Here is a 20,466-nt window from a genome sequence, read left to right as displayed (position 1 = left end):
ATGGATCAGTTAGTTGCCCCAGTGCAAATATTTGATGTTACCAGTAGTGGGAATAGCCTCCCACCTAGCTGTGTCTTCAAAAGGATGTGGATGTCTCATAGGTCCTTTGTCATGTTTCCCAGAAACACATGGATGTCTCAAGCACTCTGAGGCATCTCAAATAGCCCTAGACACCTGCATTGAAGAGAGTGAATGGCTGACAATATACTCTGTTTACTACTGTGGGACACATACATTTAGATATCTTAAACTAAATCCCACAGTGTTTTACCGTCAGGAAAAAGACAAATTCTAATTCCAGTTCTGACGTTAACATTTACATTAAGGATAATAATGCCAGTGTATGGCTTCAATCTCAGAAGAGACCAGTAAAACAGTAGTTCATGGTATTAACTCTGGTTTTGAAAATATTGGAAAGGAACTGTTATGTATTCTGTTTCTCCACAGTATACCCAAAGCAAAAATTTGCATTGATTAATAATATCTTTGTCCTACATTATACCTTTCATAATGTGTACAAATGTTTCACTTTTCTGGGGCAGAAGCGGGTGGTATGGGTTTCACTTTTAAACCCCAATGGCTTACTTAGCTCCTTCAGGATTATACTTCTAGTTACTTGATTTTTTTTTAATTTTAGTTTTGAGGATTTTGAGGGACCAATCAACACTTCCTCTGAGCTGCTGCTACTCAGGGAAAATTATCTGGAATGCTATCCCTTTCCACAATTGCTGTCAATGATACACCAGGTTCCTTTTTACTCCTATAGTGTCTTCCATGAAGGCTCCTTTTTAATTTATTAATGAATAAAATTTTGCAACTAGTTTCTATTTTAAAATATGAAACAAATGAAGAAGTCAAATTGCAAAAATTACCCAGATTCAGGTAAACATATTTGTACAGAGTCCCATCTATGTAGGAAAACATACAGGACATGAACTCCATCGAAACAAGACTGTTTTCTGAATTGCGGAAGGAAGATGACATCCAGTTTCCAGTCAGCCTAATGGATGGCTAAGAGTTTTAGAAGGTTAACATTTCCTCTGAATTTATTTTCAAATTACTAAATATTATCTGATAATTTTAACAAATTCCCCTCAGTCAGTCATTGTTCATATTTCAAGGAGTAGTACTTACAGCAGCAAGTAAAACAGCACTGAAAATTTAAGCTGAATTTAATATTATTCATTTTTATCATATATTTCTTTATAACTCAGAAAATTCACCCTCAGATGCCTAGCTTAGCAACCGAAAGGATATTTAGAGATTTGTTTTCTCAGGAATCTAAACTTAAATTAATCTTAAAGTGGAAGCTGTGCTTGAACGCCATAATGTTTGATAGGTGCAGCTAAGGGATACAATGCAGAATGAAATTATTCCATCAATAAGGCTGAAAAAATGAAAACTACTAAAGTAGTTTTCTTTATAGCCAGGAAAAGGGAAAAAGAGAAATTGTAAAGATAAAATGCAATACTTACGCTGAGAAATCTATTTTAGAAAATTGAGAAATCTATTTTAGAAAATATGTCCTCCTTTCCTAAAGATACCACTGCAGAAACATTTTCCACTGAGGAGTTTTTTGAAAGAATCCCTTCCTCTTTAGAAAATATATTAGTATGAATGAGCCAAGAAATACCCAGAAATGCTCTTGATAGAGCTGGCATTCATTCCCCAAGGCAAGATGTCAAATCAAACTGGCATGTGGCTACAAACACTGCACCATTGAACAATATATAGATAGTGCAATTCACAAAACAACAGCTGTTTCCATTACAGACAATGCCTTATCAGACTGAGAGAAGCACTTTAACCTGGAAGAAATGAGAATTGGTAAATCTCAGCCAGTCTTTGAGACAAATGCCAAGTTTTAAGAAAGGCTTGGTAAACAGGGCTAGGAGCTCATGCCATAGTTGCTGCCAGTAAAGGTCAGCATTGATGGAGATGATGTTCCACCTTTGCTGCCAGTAAAGGTCAGCATCGATGGAGATGATGTTCCACCTTTTCTGCTAAGTCCTGCTCCCGATTCATGCGCTAACCCCAAGACTGGTTTTGATCAGTAAACTGCGTGTCAGCCTTATTTTCTATCTTTAGACTGAAGCCATTAACAAAAATGGCAAAATCACTTGCCTCACCACAATCTATTAGTATACTTAGTTATCTGTTACACAAAATCTATACATTTAATACAAAATTACTAATTTGTAGAACTGTAGACTGAGGCTGGAAGTTGTTCGGTCCAACTCTCTGCACCCTAAATTGCCAGGGCAGTCTTAGATCAAGTTGCTTGGGTCATTGAATACTTTAGATAAGAAGGGATCTCTGAAAGTCATCTAGTTTAATCTGCCAGCTGAAGAAGAGCAAACTTCATGGTTAAGGTTCATGGGGCTTCTCAGGTTGAGTTTTGGATACTTCTGAGGACACATATTCCACAAGCTGTCACTTCAGTAACACCTAAATACTCCTGCTGTTAAATACTTTTTTTTCCTTATGTCCAGTTGAAATTCCCTTCCTGAAAACGGTGACTGTCATCTTCCGACCACTGGCTATGCTTGTATCAGGAGAGTCTACCTTTTCTATACTCGACCTTTGAAAAGCAAAAGGCAACAAATAGATACCCCTGGAGCCACCACTCCTGAGGGCTGAACAAAGCCAGCTACATCAGCCTTTCCTCGTACATCATGTGCCCAGATCCCAAACATTTCAGTGGACTCATGCTGGTCTTGTTCCAGCTAACATCATTCCTGCATGGGGAACCCCAAAACTGGGCACAGTGCTCCAGATGCAGCATGGCAGGTCCTGAATAAAGGGGCTTAGTCATTTCTCTTGATCTGCTGGCTTTATTCTCGTATAGTCTAATCCAATGTGTTTTAGTTTGGAGTGTTTGGATGAATGTCCATGGGCATCGGTTACTGAGTAAGCAGCTTTTTTTTCTAAGTTGTAAGATAAAATGCATGTCTAGTACCTCTGTATCTGACTATGATGGAACAAAACCTGGGAAATTGAATTCGTGGATATGTTACAGGCAAGGATCCTTTTAAGGACCGACCGTATCTGAAATATATTTGCAAAGAAATTGCAAAGATTATTAATAATCCCTGGACTTTCATGTGCCATCATGAGGCCTTTTTAAAAAACAATTACATTCTATGGCCATTATGACCAACATTGGTTTTATGACTTTTTTTCATATAATGAGCAGTAGCTACAACTTGTGCTTGCAACAGTAATCCAGACTTCACCTTCCTGCTAGTCACTAATTTTTTTCACTTCTTTTTTTCCTTTGGCTGGAAGTGCAGATAATCCACATACGTTAGGGTTTACTGCCAACCAAGGAAAATTGATGTCATCTTGGCTGTTCAAATTTGTTTTACAAAGATGAGACAAAAATCCTAACTTCCCATTCTCAGTGTGGGATTTCTCATCATGTTTTTGCTGCTTGCCTTTCAAATGGAGCACTGCAAACACAGCTCAAATATGTGGCATTGGTGGGGTATACACAAATAAGCCCCTTCTCAGTGGCATTCAGGATATTCTAGGATTAACTTTATACTATGGAAAAACCTGTAAAAGTTCACTGTCGTGGTTTGAGCCCAGCCGGTAACTCAGAACCACACAGCCGCTCGCTCACTCCCCCCCCCGCCCCCCCCCTTCTTCCTTCCCCCGCTCCCGGAGGGATGGGGAGGAGAATGGGAAGAATGTAACTCCCACGGGTTGAGATAAGAGCAGTCCCGCAACTAAGGTATAACACAGAACCACTACTGCTACCACCAATGATAATAACGATTAGTGAAATAACAAGGGGAGAGGATACAATTGCTCACCACCCGCCGACCGATACCCAGCCCGACCCGAGCAGTGATCTGGGCCTTCCGGGTAACTCCCCCCGGTTTATATACTGGGCATGACGTGCTGTGGTATGGAATACCCCTTTGGCTAGTTTGGGTCAGGTGTCCTGTCTCTGCTTCCTCCCGGCTTCCCCTCCTCCCTGGCAAAGCATGAGACTGAGAAAGTCCTTGGTTGGAATAAACATTACTTAGCAACAACTAAAAACATCGGTGTTATCAGCGTTGTTCCCAGGCTGAAAGTTAAAAAACACAGCACTGCACCAGCTACTAAGCAGGAGAGAAATGACTGCTATAGCTGAACCCAGGACAGTATCCACCCCTTATTCCATACCATTCACGTCATGCTCAGATCCCACATCTCTCAGCACACCATCACCCCTGTCCCATATATACACATATATATACACCCACACCCACACACAGAGAAAGATATCGTTCCTTAGTCCATGGACCAATCCCTGTAAAATTGCTGAACTCATCCAGTCCATGATGTCAGGCTCTATCTCTTGTAATAGTCTTTCAGGGCAGGAGGGACGGTACATAGTGTTGGGTTGTTGCCTGCTGATGATACAGCCAAACTCATCTGGTCACTGCTGAGCTCGTCTGGTTTCCTCAAAATTCATTCTTTGTTGAGGTGATGATCGGGGGGAAGTCAGGGTCAATGGCTGGTGACCTGAAGATATCTAGCTGGTGGGCTATAAAAGTGTTATAGAGCAGGCAACAGCGTACAATTGAGTTCATTGGCTGTTTTCCCCCAAAATCAAATCCCCTTGAGGTACACATCGGACTTCCCCATCTTCCCGCATTACCCACCAAGTATATCCAGGTCCCTGAGCAAAAGCAACCCCACGAGTGGGTTTGCCTTTACCTGAAGCAGGAATAACCCAGACTGTCTTCCCCAACAAATTCTTTCTGTGCACCACAGGAACTTTATCCCCCTCTACAGTACGTAAAAGTTCTGATTGGGCTGGGCCAGCCCTGTTGGCAGATCCCCTACTGTTGACCAACCAGGTGGCTTTTGGTAAATGTGTATCCCAGTGTTTGAAAGTCCCACCACCCATTGCTCTCAGTGTAGTTTTTAACAGCCCATTGTACCGTTCGATTTTCCCAGAGGCTGGTGCATGGTAGGGGATGTGGTATACCCACTCAATGCCATGCTCTTTGGCCCAAGTGTCTATGAGGTTGTTCCGGAAATGAGTCCCATTGTCTGACTCAATTCTCTCTGGGGTGCCGTGTCGCCACAAGACTTGTTTCTCAAGGCCCAGGATAGTGTTCCGGGCAGTGGCATGGGACACAGCGTATGTTTCCAAGCAGCCAGTGGTTGCTTCCACCATGGTAAGCACATAGCGCTTGCCCTGGCGGGTTGGTGGGAGTGTGATATAGTCAATCTGCCAGGCCTCCCCATATTTGTACTTCAGCCATCGTCCTCCATACCAGAGAGGCTTTAACCGCTTGGCTTGCTTAATTGCAGCACATGTTTCACATTCGTGAATAACCTGGGCAATAGTGTCCATCGTTAAGTCCACCCCTCGATCACGAGCCCATCTATATGTTGCATCTCTGCCTTGAGGTGTCATGGGCCCACCGGGCTAAAAATAATTCACCCTTATGTTGCCAATCCAAGTCCATCTGAGCCACTTTAATCTTAGCAGCTTTATCCACTTGCTGGTTATTCTGGTGTTCCTCAGTGGCCCGACTCTTGGGTACATGAGCATCTACGTGGCGTACCTTCACCACCAGGTTCTGCACCCGAGCAGCGATATCTTGCCACAATGCAGCAGCCCAGATGGGTTTACTTCTGCGTTGCCAGTTGCTCTGCTTCCATTGCTGCAACCACCCCCACAGGGCATTTGCCACCATCCATGAGTCAGTATAGAGATAAAGTACTGGCCATTTTTCTCGTTCAGCAATGTCCAAGGCCAGCTGGATGGCTTTCACCTCTGCAAATTGACTCGATTCACCCTCTTCCTCAGCAGTTTCTGCAACTTGTCGCAGGGGACTCCACACAGCTGCCTTCCATCTCCGATGCTTTCCCACAATACGGCAGGACCCATCAGTAAACAAGGCATATTGCTTTTCACTCTCTGACAGTTCATTATATGGTGGGGCCTCTTCAGCACGCGTCACCTCCTCTTCTGGTGACATCCCAAAATCTTTGCCCTCTGGCCAGTCCATGATGACTTCTAGAATTCCTGGACGACTGGGATTTCCTATTCGAGCGCGTTGTGTAATTAGTGCGGCCCACTTACTCCATGTAGCATCAGTTGCATGATGTGTAGAGGAGACCCTGCCTTTGAACATCCAGCCCAGCACAGGTAACCGGGGTGCCAGGAGGAGCTGCGCTTCAGTTCCAATCACTTCTGAGGCAGCTCGAACCCCTTCATAGGCTGCCAGTATCATCTCTTTTTCAGTGGGAGTGTAGCTGGCCTCGGATCCTTTATATCCCTGACTCCAAAAGCCAAGGGGTCGACCTCGAGTCTCCCCTGGAGCTTTCTGCCAGAGGCTCCAGGTAGGACCATTCTCCCCAGCTGCGGTATAGAGCACATTTTTCACATCTGGCCCGGCCCGGACTGGTCCAAGGGCTACTGCATGAACTATTTCTCGTTTAATTTGTTCAAAGGCTTGTTGTTGCTAAGGGCCCCATTTGAAATCATTCTTCTTCCGGGTCACGTGGTAGAGAGGGCTTACAATCAGACTGTAATTTGGGATGTGCATTCTCCAGAACCCCACGACACCTAAGAAAGCTTGTGTTTCTTTCTTGTTAGTTGGTGGAGACATTGCTGTTATCTTGTTGATCACGTCTGTGGGGATCTGGCGGCGTCCATCTTGCCATTTTATTCCCAAAAATTGAATCTCCTGTGCAGGTCCCTTGACCTTATTCCGTTTTATGGCAAAACCGGCCTTCAGCAGGATTTGGATTATTTTCCTCCCTTTCTCAAAAACTTCTTCCGCTGTATCACCCCACACGATGATGTCATCAATGTATTGCAGGTGTTCTGGAGCTTGCCCCTGTTCCAGTGCAGTCTGGATCAATCCATGGCAGATGGTAGGGCTGTGTTTCCACCCCTGGGGCAGTCGGTTCCAAGTGTACTGGACGCCCCTCCAAGTGAAAGCAAACTGTGGCCTGCATTCTGCTGCCAAAGGGATTGAGAAAAATGCATTGGCAATGTCAATTGTGGCATACCACTTGGCTGCCTTTGACTCCAGTTCATACTGAAGTTCTAACATGTCCGGTACGGCAGCACTCAATGGTGGTGTGACTTCGTTCAGGCCACGATAGTCTACTGTTAATCTCCACTCTCCATTAGACTTTTGCACTGGCCATATGGGGCTATTAAAGGGTGAGCGGGTCCTGCTGATCACTCCTTGGCTCTCCAGTCTGCGGATCAGCTTATGGATGGGAATCAAGGAGTCTCGGTTGGTGCGATATTGCCGCCGGTGCACTGTTGTGGTCGCAATTGGCACTTGTTGTTCTTCGACCTTCAGCAACCCCACAACAGAAGGATCCTCTGAGAGACCGGGTAAGATGGACAGCTGCTTAATTTCCTCTGTCTCCAAGGCAGCGATACCAAAAGCCCATCTATACCCTTTTGGGTCTTTGAAATACCCTCTCCTGAGATAGTCTATGCCAAGGATGCATGGAGCCCCTGGACCAGTTACAATGGGGTGCTTTTGCCACTTCCTCCCAGTCAGGCTGATTTCAGCTTCCAGCATAGTTAACGCTTGGGATCCTCCTGTCACTCCAGAAATAGAAATGGGTTTCACCCCTTGATACCTTGATGGCATCAGAGTACACTGTGCACCGGTATCTACTAGAGCCTTATACTTCTGTGGGACTGATGTGCCAGGCCATCTGATCCACACAGTCCAGTAAACCCGATTATCCCTCTCCTCCACCTGGCTGGAGGCAGGGCCCCTCTAATAGTGATCACAAAATTCTCCTCTTCTGTCTTGTAGAAAGGGATTAGTATTCCTTATCACAGGAGCTGGAGTAAAATCAGCTCTTTCGCTCCATCTGGGAAACTGCTCGCCAGAGACTGGAGCAGCAGCTTTCCTGGGAGGATCATCCTTGACCATTGTTCTCCTCTTCAGTTCACGCACCCGTTGCTCCAGAGCTGAAGTAGGTTTTCCATCCCACTTTCTCATGTCTTCTCCATGATCCCGCAGGTAAAACCATAGGGTGGCCCGTGGCGTGTACCTCGTATATTTTCTTTCTCGAGCAGTAGGGCGCCTTCTGTTAATAGCTGAGACATGGGTTGGTACGCGTGGAGAGCTGGATAGATCGGATAAATCGTCTCTCAATTGTTTGAACTCCTGGGACAGTTTTTCCACAGCTGAAATGATGGAAGGGGTGAGATTGTCTTCGAACTCTCGGAGTTGACGAATCAGGAAATCCACTGTTGGTGATACTCCGTCATTCCAGGTCATTGATGCCAATGTGTGGGCATATGATGATGGCGCACTCCGTGTAAGTTTCCGCCACATGGGTCGTGTACATTCGACTTCATCTGGGTCTACGGATGTGTTCCTGGAATCCGGCCTACGATAGATCATCTCTATAATGGCTGATTCCCTCAGGGACTGGATGCCTTTCTCTATCGTGGTCCAGTTGGCTGAGCGATTCGTAATATCGTCTTTGTAGGGAAACCTTTCCTTCACAACTGCCAGGAGCCGCCTCCAAAGACTGAGGGCTCGCTTCTCTCTTGCAATCGCTTTGTCAATTCCTCCTTCCTTAGCAAGTGATCCCAGCTGCTTGGCTTCCCTACCTTCTAGTTCATGACCGTCGGCCCCATTGTCCCAGCACCGGAGCAACCAGGTGACAATGTGCTCCCCTGGAAGACGGGTGAAATCTTTTCGCATATTCCGTAGTTCGGTTGAGGTCCGGGGTCGAGAAGTGACCTCTTCTTCTTCTTCCTCTTCCTCTGACCCACGTAGTAGTGACTCTTGTTCAGGTGCTGTTGTATATAGTAATGGCACTGGGTCTTCATCTTTCTTCGCTTCGCGGGTTGCTCTTTGTGCCTTTCGTTTGCTTTTGCTTACAGGGGCAACAGACATTGTCACAAACTGGACATTTGGTTTAGCTGCAGTGTTTGTCACTGTGGTTGGAGTGGCTGCAGTGTCTGCCACTAGGATTGGAGTGGTTGCAATGTCTATTGCTGGGGTTGGTGCAGCTGTTGTGCTTGGGAGTTGAGTAACACCAACAGCTGCATTATCTGTTGCTGTCGGGGTTTGAGTAGCTACTGTGCTTGTCACTGGGATTGGTGTAGCTGCAGTGCTTGGAGTAGCCATATTGTCTGTTGCTGTCGGGGTTTGAATAGCTACTGTGCATGTCACTGGGGTTGGTGTAGCTGTGGTGCTTGGAGTAGCTATATTGTCTGTTGCTGTCGGGGTTTGAGTAGCTACTGTGCTTGTCACTGGGGTTGGTGTGGCTGCGGTGCTTGGAGTAGCCACATTGTCTGTTGCTGTCGGGGTTTGAGTAGCTGTTGTACTTGTTCAGTGGTGAAGTTCCAAAGCACTGGAGGGGCCCACTGGCCTAGATACTTGCCCATACTATCCCACACACCCTGCCACTCATAACTGTCCAGCCTCAGGGAAAATCTCCTGGTGGTCCTCCTATATCGCCGTCTAACCCTAGACCAGATTCGAACCTGATACTGCTGAATTTTTGACATTAAACGAAATAGGATGTTCCTACGACGGGATGGCCGTGGGTAAAACACACTCCGTATGTTTGCCAACATGCTGATCCCCAGCACAATCAGCAGGCAGGTTTCAAGGGTACTCAAAGGCCATCTAAAACCTTCAGAACTCTCAATTGCTGTTGCAAATAGGCTGGTGGGGGAACGGGGGGTGAAAGAGAATGCTTCCTTCGTAAGTTTACCCCCCGAGGAGAAAAAAAAAGATATGCAATTGCTAAAATATTTCATTATATACCTCCCAATGTATAGTGGTGATGGCCACGCTGGAAGCACAAACCAGACCAGTTTCATGATCAATGAGTCTATTGTATTACAAGTCATTACCATGAAGTACAGTGAAACAAGAACCTTAGCCCAGGCCCCCCAGCCGATAAACGCTAAAACAGCAAATAGTGGCTGTAAGTAAGGTACAACATGCTGAAACTCTGAGATCAAGCGCAACACGTCTGAGAGCCAAATAATCACCATTGTGACGAGTAGTAACAATGAATGCTTATCACAAATATGATTAAACACACTCTGGTCAGATCTGTCGTTATCTCAACCTTTCGTGCCCCATGTTGGGCGCCAAAAAGAACTGTCGTGGTTTGAGCCCAGCCGGTAACTCAGAACCACACAGCCGCTCGCTCACTCCCCCCCCCCCCAACCTTCTTCCTCCCCCGACTCCCGGAGGGATGGGGAGGAGAATGGGAAGAATGTAACTCCCACGGGTTGAGATAAGAGCAGTCCCGCAACTAAGGTATAACACAGAACCACTACTGCTACCACCAATGATAATAACGATTAGTGAAATAACAAGGGGAGAGGATACAATTGCTCACCACCCGCCGACCGATACCCAGCCCGACCCGAGCAGTGATCTGGGCCTTCCGGGTAACTCCCCCCGGTTTATATACTGGGCATGACGTGCCATGGTATGGAATACCCCTTTGGCTAGTTTGGGTCAGGTGTCCTGTCTCTGCTTCCTCCCGGCTTCCCCTCCTCCCTGGCAAAGCATGAGACTGAGAAAGTCCTTGGTTGGAATAAACATTACTTAGCAACAACTAAAAACATCGGTGTTATCAGCGTTGTTCCCAGGCTGAAAGTTAAAAAACACAGCACTGCACCAGCTACTAAGCAGGAGAAAAATGACTGCTATAGCTGAACCCAGGACAGTATAATACAAAACCACTACTGCTACCACCAATGATAATAACGATTAGTGAAATAACAAGGGGAGAGGATACAATTGCTCACCACCCGCCGGCCGGTACCCAGCCCGACCCGAGCAGTGATCTGGCCCTTCCGGGTAACTCCCCCCGGTTTATATACTGGGCATGACGTGCTGTGGTATGGAATACCCCTTTGGCTAGTTTGGGTCAGGTGTCCTGTCTCTGCTTCCTCCCGGCTTCCCCTCCTCCCTGGCAAAGCATGAGACTGAGAAAGTCCTTGGTCGGAGTAAACATTACTTAGCAACAACTAAAAACATCGGTGTTATCAGCGTTGTTCCCAGGCTGAAAGTTAAAAAACACAGCACTGCACCAGCTACTAAGAAGGAGAAAAATGACTGTTATAGCTGAACCCAGGACAGTATCCACCCCTTATTCCATACCATTCACGTCATGCTCAGATCCCACATCTCTCAGCACACCATCACCCCTGTCCCATATATACACATATATATACACCCACACCCACACACAAAGATATCATTCCCTAGTCCATGGACCAATCCCTGTAAAATTGCTGAACTCATCCAGTCCATGATGTCAGGCTCCATCTCTTGTAATAGTCTTTCAGGGCAGGAGGGACGGTACGTAGTGTTGGGTTGTTGCCTGCTGATGATACCGCCAAACTCATCTGGTCACTGCTGAGCTCGTCTGGTTTCCTCAGAATTCATTCTTTGTTGAGGTGATGATCGGAGGGAAGTCAGGGTCAATGGCTGGTGACCTGAAGATATCTAGCTGGTGGGCTATAAAAGTGTTATCGAGCAGGCAACAGCGTACAGTTGAGTTCATTGGCTGTTTTCCCCCAAAATCAAATCCCCTTGAGGTACACATCGGACTTCCCCATCTTCCCACATTACCCACCAAGTATATCCAGGTCCCTGAGCAAAAGCAACCCCACGAGTGGGTTTGCCTTTACCTGAAGCAGGAATAACCCAGACTGTCTTCCCCAACAAATTCTTTCTGTGCACCACAGGAACTTTATCCCCCTCTACAGTACGTAAAAGTTCTGATTGGGCTGGGCCAGCCCTGTTGGTAGATGCCCTCGTGTTGACCAACCAGGTGGCTTTTGGTAAATGTGTATCCCAGTGTTTGAAAGTCCCACCACCCATTGCTCTCAGTGTAGTTTTTAACAGCCCATTGTACCGTTCGATTTTCCCAGAGGCTGGTGCATGGTAGGGGATGTGATATACCCACTCAATGCCATGCTCTTTGGCCCAAGTGTCTATGAGGTTGTTCCGGAAATGAGTCCCATTGTCTGACTCAATTCTCTCTGGGGTGCCGTGTCGCCACAAGACTTGTTTCTCAAGGCCCAGGATAGTGTTCCGGGCAGTGGCATGGGACACAGCGTATGTTTCCAAGCAGCCAGTGGTTGCTTCCACCATGGTAAGCACATAGCGCTTGCCCTGGCGGGTTGGTGGGAGTGTGATATAGTCAATCTGCCAGGCCTCCCCATATTTGTACTTCAGCCATCGTCCTCCATACCAGAGAGGCTTTAACCGCTTGGCTTGCTTAATTGCAGCACATGTTTCACATTCGTGAATAACCTGGGCAATAGTGTCCATCGTTAAGTCCACCCCTCGATCACGAGCCCATCTATATGTTGCATCTCTGCCTTGAGGTGTCATGGGCCCACCGGGCTAAAAATAATTCACCCTTATGTTGCCAATCCAAGTCCATCTGAGCCACTTTAATCTTAGCAGCTTTATCCACTTGCTGGTTATTCTGGTGTTCCTCAGTGGCCCGACTCTTGGGTACATGAGCATCTACGTGGCGTACCTTCACCACCAGGTTCTGCACCCGAGCAGCGATATCTTGCCACAATGCAGCAGCCCAGATGGGTTTACTTCTGCGTTGCCAGTTGCTCTGCTTCCATTGCTGCAACCACCCCCACAGGGCATTTGCCACCATCCATGAGTCAGTATAGAGATAAAGTACTGGCCATTTTTCTCGTTCAGCAATGTCCAAGGCCAGCTGGATGGCTTTCACCTCTGCAAATTGACTCGATTCACCCTCTTCCTCAGCAGTTTCTGCAACTTGTCGCAGGGGACTCCACACAGCTGCCTTCCATCTCCGATGCTTTCCCACAATACGGCAGGACCCATCAGTAAACAAGGCATATTGCTTTTCACTCTCTGACAGTTCATTATATGGTGGGGCCTCTTCAGCACGCGTCACCTCCTCTTCTGGTGACATCCCAAAATCTTTGCCCTCTGGCCAGTCCATGACTTCTAGAATTCCTGGACGACTGGGATTTCCTATTCGAGCGCGTTGTGTAATTAGTGCGGCCCACTTACTCCATGTAGCATCAGTTGCATGATGTGTAGAGGAGACCCTGCCTTTGAACATCCAGCCCAGCACAGGTAACCGGGGTGCCAGGAGGAGCTGCGCTTCAGTTCCAATCACTTCTGAGGCAGCTCGAACCCCTTCATAGGCTGCCAGTATCATCTCTTTTTCAGTGGGAGTGTAGCTGGCCTCGGATCCTTTATATCCCCGACTCCAAAAGCCAAGGGGTCGACCTCGAGTCTCCCCTGGAGCTTTCTGCCAGAGGCTCCAGGTAGGACCATTCTCCCCAGCTGTGGTATAGAGCACATTTTTCACATCTGGCCCGGCCCGGACTGGTCCAAGGGCTACTGCATGGACTATTTCTCGTTTAACTTGTTCAAAGGCTTGTTTTTGCTCAGGGCCCCATTTGAAATCATTCTTCTTCCGGGTAACATGATAGAGAGGGCTTACAATCAAACTGTAATTTGGGATGTGCATTCTCCAGAACCCCATAGCACCTAAGAAAGCTTGTGTTTCTTTCTTGTTAGTTGGTGGAGACATTGCTGTTATCTTGTTGATCACGTCTGTGGGGATCTGGCGGCGTCCATCTTGCCATTTTATTCCCAAAAATTGAATCTCCTGTGCAGGTCCCTTGACCTTATTCCGTTTTATGGCAAAACCGGCCTTCAGCAGGATTTGGATTATCTTCCTCCCTTTCTCAAAAACTTCTTCCGCTGTATCACCCCACACGATGATGTCATCAATGTATTGCAGGTGTTCTGGAGCTTGCCCCTGTTCCAGTGCAGTCTGGATCAATCCATGGCAGATGGTAGGGCTGTGTTTCCACCCCTGGGGCAGTCGGTTCCAAGTGTACTGGACGCCCCTCCAAGTGAAAGCAAACTGTGGCCTGCATTCTGCTGCCAAAGGGATTGAGAAAAATGCATTGGCAATGTCAATTGTGGCATACCACTTGGCTGCCTTTGACTCCAGTTCATATTGAAGTTCTAACATGTCCGGTACGGCAGCACTCAATGGTGGTGTGACTTCGTTCAGGCCACGATAGTCTACTGTTAATCTCCACTCTCCATTAGACTTTTGCACTGGCCATATGGGGCTATTAAAGGGTGAGCGGGTCCTGCTGATCACTCCTTGGCTCTCCAGTCTGCGGATCAGCTTATGGATGGGAATCAAGGAGTCTCGGTTGGTGCGATATTGCCGCCGGTGCACTGTTGTGGTCGCAATTGGCACTTGTTGTTCTTCAACCTTCAGCAACCCCACAACAGAAGGATCCTCTGAGAGACCGGGTAAGGTGGACAGCTGCTTAATTTCCTCTGTCTCCAAGGCAGCGATACCAAAAGCCCATCTATACCCTTTTGGGTCTTTGAAATACCCTCTCCTGAGATAGTCTATGCCACGGATGCATGGAGCCCCTGGACCAGTTACAATGGGGTGCTTTTGCCACTTCCTCCCAGTCAGGCTGATTTCAGCTTCCAGCATAGTTAACGCTTGGGATCCTCCTGTCACTCCAGAAATAGAAATGGGTTTCACCCCTTGATACCTTGATGGCATCAGAGTACACTGTGCACCGGTATCTACTAGAGCCTTATACTTCTGTGGGACTGATGTGCCAGGCCATCTGATCCACACAGTCCAGTAAACCCGATTATCCCTCTCCTCCACCTGGCTGGAGGCAGGGCCCCTCTAATAGTGATCACAAAATTCTCCACTTCTGTCTTGTAGAAAGGGATTAGTATTCCTTATCACAGGAGCTGGAGTAAAATCAGCTCTTTCGCTCCATCTGGGAAACTGCTCGCCAGAGACTGGAGCAGCAGCTTTCCTGGGAGGATCATCCTTGACCATTGTTCTCCTCTTCAGTTCACGCACCCGTTGCTCCAGAGCTGAAGTAGGTTTTCCATCCCACTTTCTCATGTCTTCTCCATGATCCCGCAGGTAAAACCACAGGGTGGCCCGTGGCGTGTACCTCCTATATTTTCTTTCTCGAGCAGTAGGGCGCCTTCTGTTAATAGCTGAGACATGGGTTGGTACGCGTGGGGAGCTGGATAGATCGGATAAATCGTCTCTCAATTGTTTGAACTCCTGGGACAGTTTTTCCACAGCTGAAATGATGGAAGGGGTGAGATTGTCTTCAAACTCTCGGAGTTGACGAATCAGGCAATCCACTGTTGGTGATATTCCGTCATTCCAGGTCATTGATGCCAATGTGTGGGCATATGATGATGGCGCACTCCGTGTAAGTTTCCGCCACATGGGTCGTGTACATTCGACTTCATCTGGATCTACGGATGTGTTCCTGGAATCCGGCCTACGATAGATCATCTCTATAATGGCTGATTCCCTCAGGGACTGGATGCCTTTCTCTATCGTGGTCCAGTTGGCTGAGCGATTCATAATATCGTCTTTGTAGGGAAACCTTTCCTTCACAGCTGCCAGGAGCCGCCTCCAAAGACTGAGGGCTCGCTTCTCTCTTGCAATCGCTTTGTCAATTCCTCCTTCCTTAGCAAGTGATCCCAGCTGCTTGGCTTCCCTACCTTCTAGTTCGTGACTGTCGGCCCCATTGTCCCAGCACCGGAGCAACCAGGTGACAATGTGCTCCCCTGGAAGACGGGTGAAATCTTTTCGCATATTCAGTAGTTCGGTTGAGGTCCGGGGTCGAGAAGTGACCTCTTCTTCTTCTTCCTCTTCCTCTGACCCACGTAGTAGTGACTCTTGTTCAGGTGCTGTTGTATATAGTAATGGCACTGGGTCTTCATCTTTCTTCGCTTCGCGGGTTGCTCTTTGTGCCTTTCGTTTGCTTTTGCTTACAGGGGCAACAGACATTGTCACAAACTGGACATTTGGTTTAGCTGCAGTGTTTGTCACTGTGGTTGGAGTGGCTGCAGTGTCTGCCACTAGGATTGGAGTGGTTGCAATGTCTATTGCTGGGGTTGGTGCAGCTGTTGTGCTTGGGAGTTGAGTAACACCAACAGCTGCATTGTCTGTTGCTGTCGGGGTTTGAATAGCTACTGTGCATGTCACTGGGGTTGGTGTAGCTGCGGCGCTTGGAGTAGCCATATTGTCTGTTGCTGTCGGGGTTTGAGTAGCTACTGTGCTTGTCACTGGGGTTGGTGTAGCTGCGGTGCTTGGAGTAGCTATATTGTCTGTTGCTGTCGGGGTTTGAGTAGCTACTGTGCTTGTCACTGGGGTTGGTGTGGCTGCGGTGCTTGGAGTAGCCACATTGTCTGTTGCTGTCGGGGTTTGAGTAGCTGTTGTGCTTGTCACTGGGGTTGGTGTAACTGCTGTATTTGAAGTTGGAGTAGTTGCGTTGTCTGTTGTGGTCAGGGTTTGAGTAGCTGTTGTGCTTGTCACTGGGGTTGATGTAGCTGCTGTACTTGGAGTAGCTGTGTTGTCTGTTGTGGTCAGGGTCTGAGTAGCTGCTCTGCTTGTAGTTGGCATAGCTGCTTTGTCTGTTGCTTTGCCATCAGATCCAGAGACATTTTTTTTCCCTTTGAAGGTGCTGGATAGTGTTGAGCAGGGCTCTGTAGGCATAGGCCAAGCCCCAGCACGTTGCCAAGATTTGTCCCTCTCTGGTATAACCAGGACGACAGCACACCTTGTTTAAGTGTTTTACTAGTTTTTCCGGATGTTGCACTTGTTCAGTGGTGAAGTTCCAAAGCACTGGAGGGGCCCACTGGCCTAGGTACTTGCCCATACTATCCCACACACCCTGCCACTCATAACTGTCCAGCCTCAGGGAAAATCTCCTGGTGGTCCTCCTATATCGTCGTCTAACTCTAGACCAGATTCGAACCTGATACTGCTGAATTTTTGAGATTAAACGAAATAGGATGTTCCTACGACGGGATGGCCGTGGGTAAAACACACTCCGTATGTTTGCCAACATGCTGATCCGCAGCACAATCAGCAGGCAGGTTTCAAGGGTACTCAAAGGCCATCTAAAACCTTCAGAACTCTCAATTGCTGTTGCAAATAGGCTGGTGGGGGAACGGGGGGTGAAAGAGAATGTTTCCTTCATAAGTTTACCCCCCGAGGAGAAAAAAAAAGATATGCAATTGCTAAAATATTTCATTATATACCTCCCAATGTATAGTGGTGATGGCCACGCTGGAAGCACAAACCAGACCAGTTTCATGATCAATGAGTCTATTGTATTACAAGTCATTACCATGAAGTACAGTGAAACAAGAACCTTAGCCCAGGCCCCCCAGCCGATAAACACTAAAACAGTAAATAGTGGCTGTAAGTAAGGTACAACATGCTGAAATTCTGAGATCAAGCGCAACAAGTCTGAGAGCCAAATAATCACCATTGTGACGAGTGACGAGTAGCAGCAATGAATGCTTATCACAAATATGATTAAACACACTCTGGTCAGATCTGTTGTTATCTCAACCCTTCGTGCCCCACGTTGGGCGCCAAAAAGAACTGTCGTGGTTTGAGCCCAGCCGGTAACTCAGAACCACACAGCCGCTCGCTCACTCCCCCCCCCCACCTTTTTCCTCCCCCCGCTCCCGGAGGGATGGGGAGGAGAATGGGAAGAATGTAACTCCCACGGGTTGAGATAAGAGCAGTCCCGCAACTAAGGTATAATACAAAACCACTACTGCTACCACCAATGATAATAACAATTAGTGAAATAACAAGGGGAGAGGATACAATTGCTCACCACCCGCCGACCGATACCCAGCCCGACCCGAGCAGTGATCTGGCCCTTCCGGGTAACTCCCCCCGGTTTATATACTGGGCATGACGTGCTGTGGTATGGAATACCCCTTTGGCTAGTTTGGGTCAGGTGTCCTGTCTCTGCTTCCTCCCGGCTTCCCCTCCTCCCTGGCAAAGCATGAGACTGAGAAAGTCCTTGGTTGGAATAAACATTACTTAGCAACAACTAAAAACATCGGTGTTATCAGCGTTGTTCCCAGGCTGAAAGTTAAAAAACACAGCACTGCACCAGCTACTAAGCAGGAGAAAAATGACTGTTATAGCTGAACCCAGGACATTCACATCCTTGGTTTTCTGTTTATTTGTGCCTTTTTATAGGCACCAAAGCATCATGACCTACAAATAGCAGCTTGACTAACATTCATTATAGAAATGGAAAATAAGAAAGAGCTCTGAGCGGTTGGTAGACATACCATATATACCTAGCTACCTAAGAAGTGCAGTGCAGCTTTTGCTCATTGAACTACATACAGACAATTGGTTTGGAACTTCTGCCCTATACACGAAGTGAGGTTAACAACTCAGAGCACTGTGCAGTTCAGCCACAATACACAATTATGAAAGTCCTATCACCTAGCAGGTGGGGACAATCTCTTCTGTTTTCATGGATGTTGCCACAACATTTAGCATGTCCTCAAAGATGTTGAAGAAATATCAAGTAAGTTTACAAGTCATCCCCCACACTGTGCCATAAAACAGATTAGTTTGTCAGCAGTTTAATTTGAGCTGAGAAAAACTGGGAGCATTTTCAGTCCCAAATCACCAGCTACTTTTTTAAAGGTCTTGGATGAAATCTTTAACAAAAATGTTCTGAGGCATCTTCAGTTGAATTGAAGAAATGTGTTCACATTAATTTTAGTAGTCTTGTGCAGTTCAGTTCATCTGGCAAGCTCTCCAGAGGAGAGAGCCTGTCAGTGAAAAAAGTTTTTTGCAATGACAAACCTAAACTACGCTTGCATTAAGTTTTTGTAGTCCCTAATGGTGATTTGGCTTGTGGCTAACAGGATACTTATCTTCATTTTCATCATCAGAGTTTGTTATTTAAACATGGAGATGTCTATCGGTCACGCTTTGTTCTGATACTAAGACAAGCTTTTATTTTCTAGTTGCTTGTTTAAAGCTTCAAAATGTGAACATATGCAGGAAAGGTTTCACTCATACCATCTGTTGTAACAGGTGGGGAGCATTAACTGACAAAAATGGACAGAAACAGAAGTTCTGGGTAAGTGAATCCTGAGTGCTGGGTTTTGAAGAGAAAGAAACAATCACTACAACACAGATTATCTAAAAATAACTTCTTTCTTTCATTCATTCTCTCTGCATCTATTTTTTTCCTTCACCCTCAAGTTTCCTGCATAATTTTATTCCCTTTCTGTCAGCTTTTATAATGTTGACCTTTGAACTATAGCATCATCTACCTCAATTTCAAAGCCTGTTTCATTTGATGTCCTACCTATATCTGTGGTTTTTTCGTATACTGTCTTTTCTGTTTTAAATTTTATTCAAACTCTCAAATGTTATTCAGATTTCCCATGAAGACTTGGTTCTTTTTGATGCCTGCAAATGAGACTTAATAAAAGTAATGTATTACTTGTTAAAAGGTTTGGAAAAGACAAACTATCTATCTAAACAGCATTGGCAAATGCGATTCATGTATCAGAAAAAAAAACCCCATCAATTTCAGAGATTTAGAGTAAGTTAGATTTTATTACTTTGCTTGCAATGAACAGCTCATCTCATTATTCCTGTGTTTAATAGAGGTAATTTGGAGTTGATGGCAGGGCTTATAGTAGGTAGTTTCACTGACATGTAGGGCAAAACTTTTACTGGCTTCATTAGAAACTAAATTGCTCAGTATGTCAATAGCTACCTGAATGGAACATAATTTATTAAAAGTCAGATTTTTCATGTCTTGGGTCTCTCTTTAACAGATTAGTTGTAATTGGAATTTTGACCATTGTTTCAATGACCACTTTCTCCAGCCAACAGTTAAATTACCAAATGATTTTTGCTTCACTTTATGTAGCTGCCTTGTAGAAATAGTATTCCATTTTTATTAACCCTGGTTTCAGAACTGAAATTTTGATCAAAGCAAAAAGGAACAAATGATTAGAAATCAGAAAAAGATGCATTCTGATTCTCAGCACACAAAATCTGAGAAACTCTGTTTTTTAAAAAGGAAACTAACAGGAGATTCATTCTGCATTTTACACCTGCATTTTTAAATACTACTTTAAAATTAAATTATTTTTTCCTCTTTATTTTTCTTTAGGTTGCTGCAAATTCGTGGGGAAAATCTTGGGGAGAAAATGGTTATTTTAGGATTCTACGTGGACGAAATGAGTGTGATGTTGAGAAGCTGATTTTAGCTACTTTGGGATAGCCCATAGTCTTCCACTCTAGTTATATTGTACCATACTCTGCTTATGTGTCTCTTCTTTCCATTATTGTATATTGAGTCTTTCTAGAGAAAGAAAAATGTCTTCTCTGTAAGTTACCTTTCTTTCTGCTAGGGCTCATTAGGGCTTTCTGACTGGAACAGACTGCAACTATGGCAACACTCTCAGATCTCACCTGGTACAAACACTTCTTTATGCTAATAGCAAGTTGTATCCAGGACTACTGAAAACCTGGTGTCTTTCAGGAAATTCCCTCCTCTGTTATTTGCTTTTCACCACTATTTTGTTGTATTACTAATGGTTGATTGAACAGTGC

General features: G+C 46.0%; 1 protein-coding gene across 1 annotated transcript in view; it reads left to right on the top strand.

The window, feature by feature from the left end:
• Positions 1-20,241, top strand: part of TINAG (tubulointerstitial nephritis antigen) — a 56,981-nt gene extending 36,740 nt beyond the window's left edge. Inside the window, exons 10-11 of the mRNA XM_030489835.1 lie at positions 18,928-18,973; positions 20,024-20,241. Coding sequence (XP_030345695.1) covers positions 18,928-18,973; positions 20,024-20,134 — 157 coding nt within the window. The 3' untranslated portion in view covers positions 20,135-20,241. The remainder of the gene's footprint in view (positions 1-18,927; positions 18,974-20,023) is intronic.
• Positions 20,242-20,466: the final 225 nt, after the last annotated feature.

Source organism: Strigops habroptila, chromosome 6 (assembly GCF_004027225.2).
Source record: "Strigops habroptila isolate Jane chromosome 6, bStrHab1.2.pri, whole genome shotgun sequence".
In the NCBI taxonomy this organism is placed as follows: domain Eukaryota; kingdom Metazoa; phylum Chordata; class Aves; order Psittaciformes; family Psittacidae; genus Strigops; species Strigops habroptila.
This window is presented reverse-complemented; position numbering and strand designations above follow the sequence as displayed.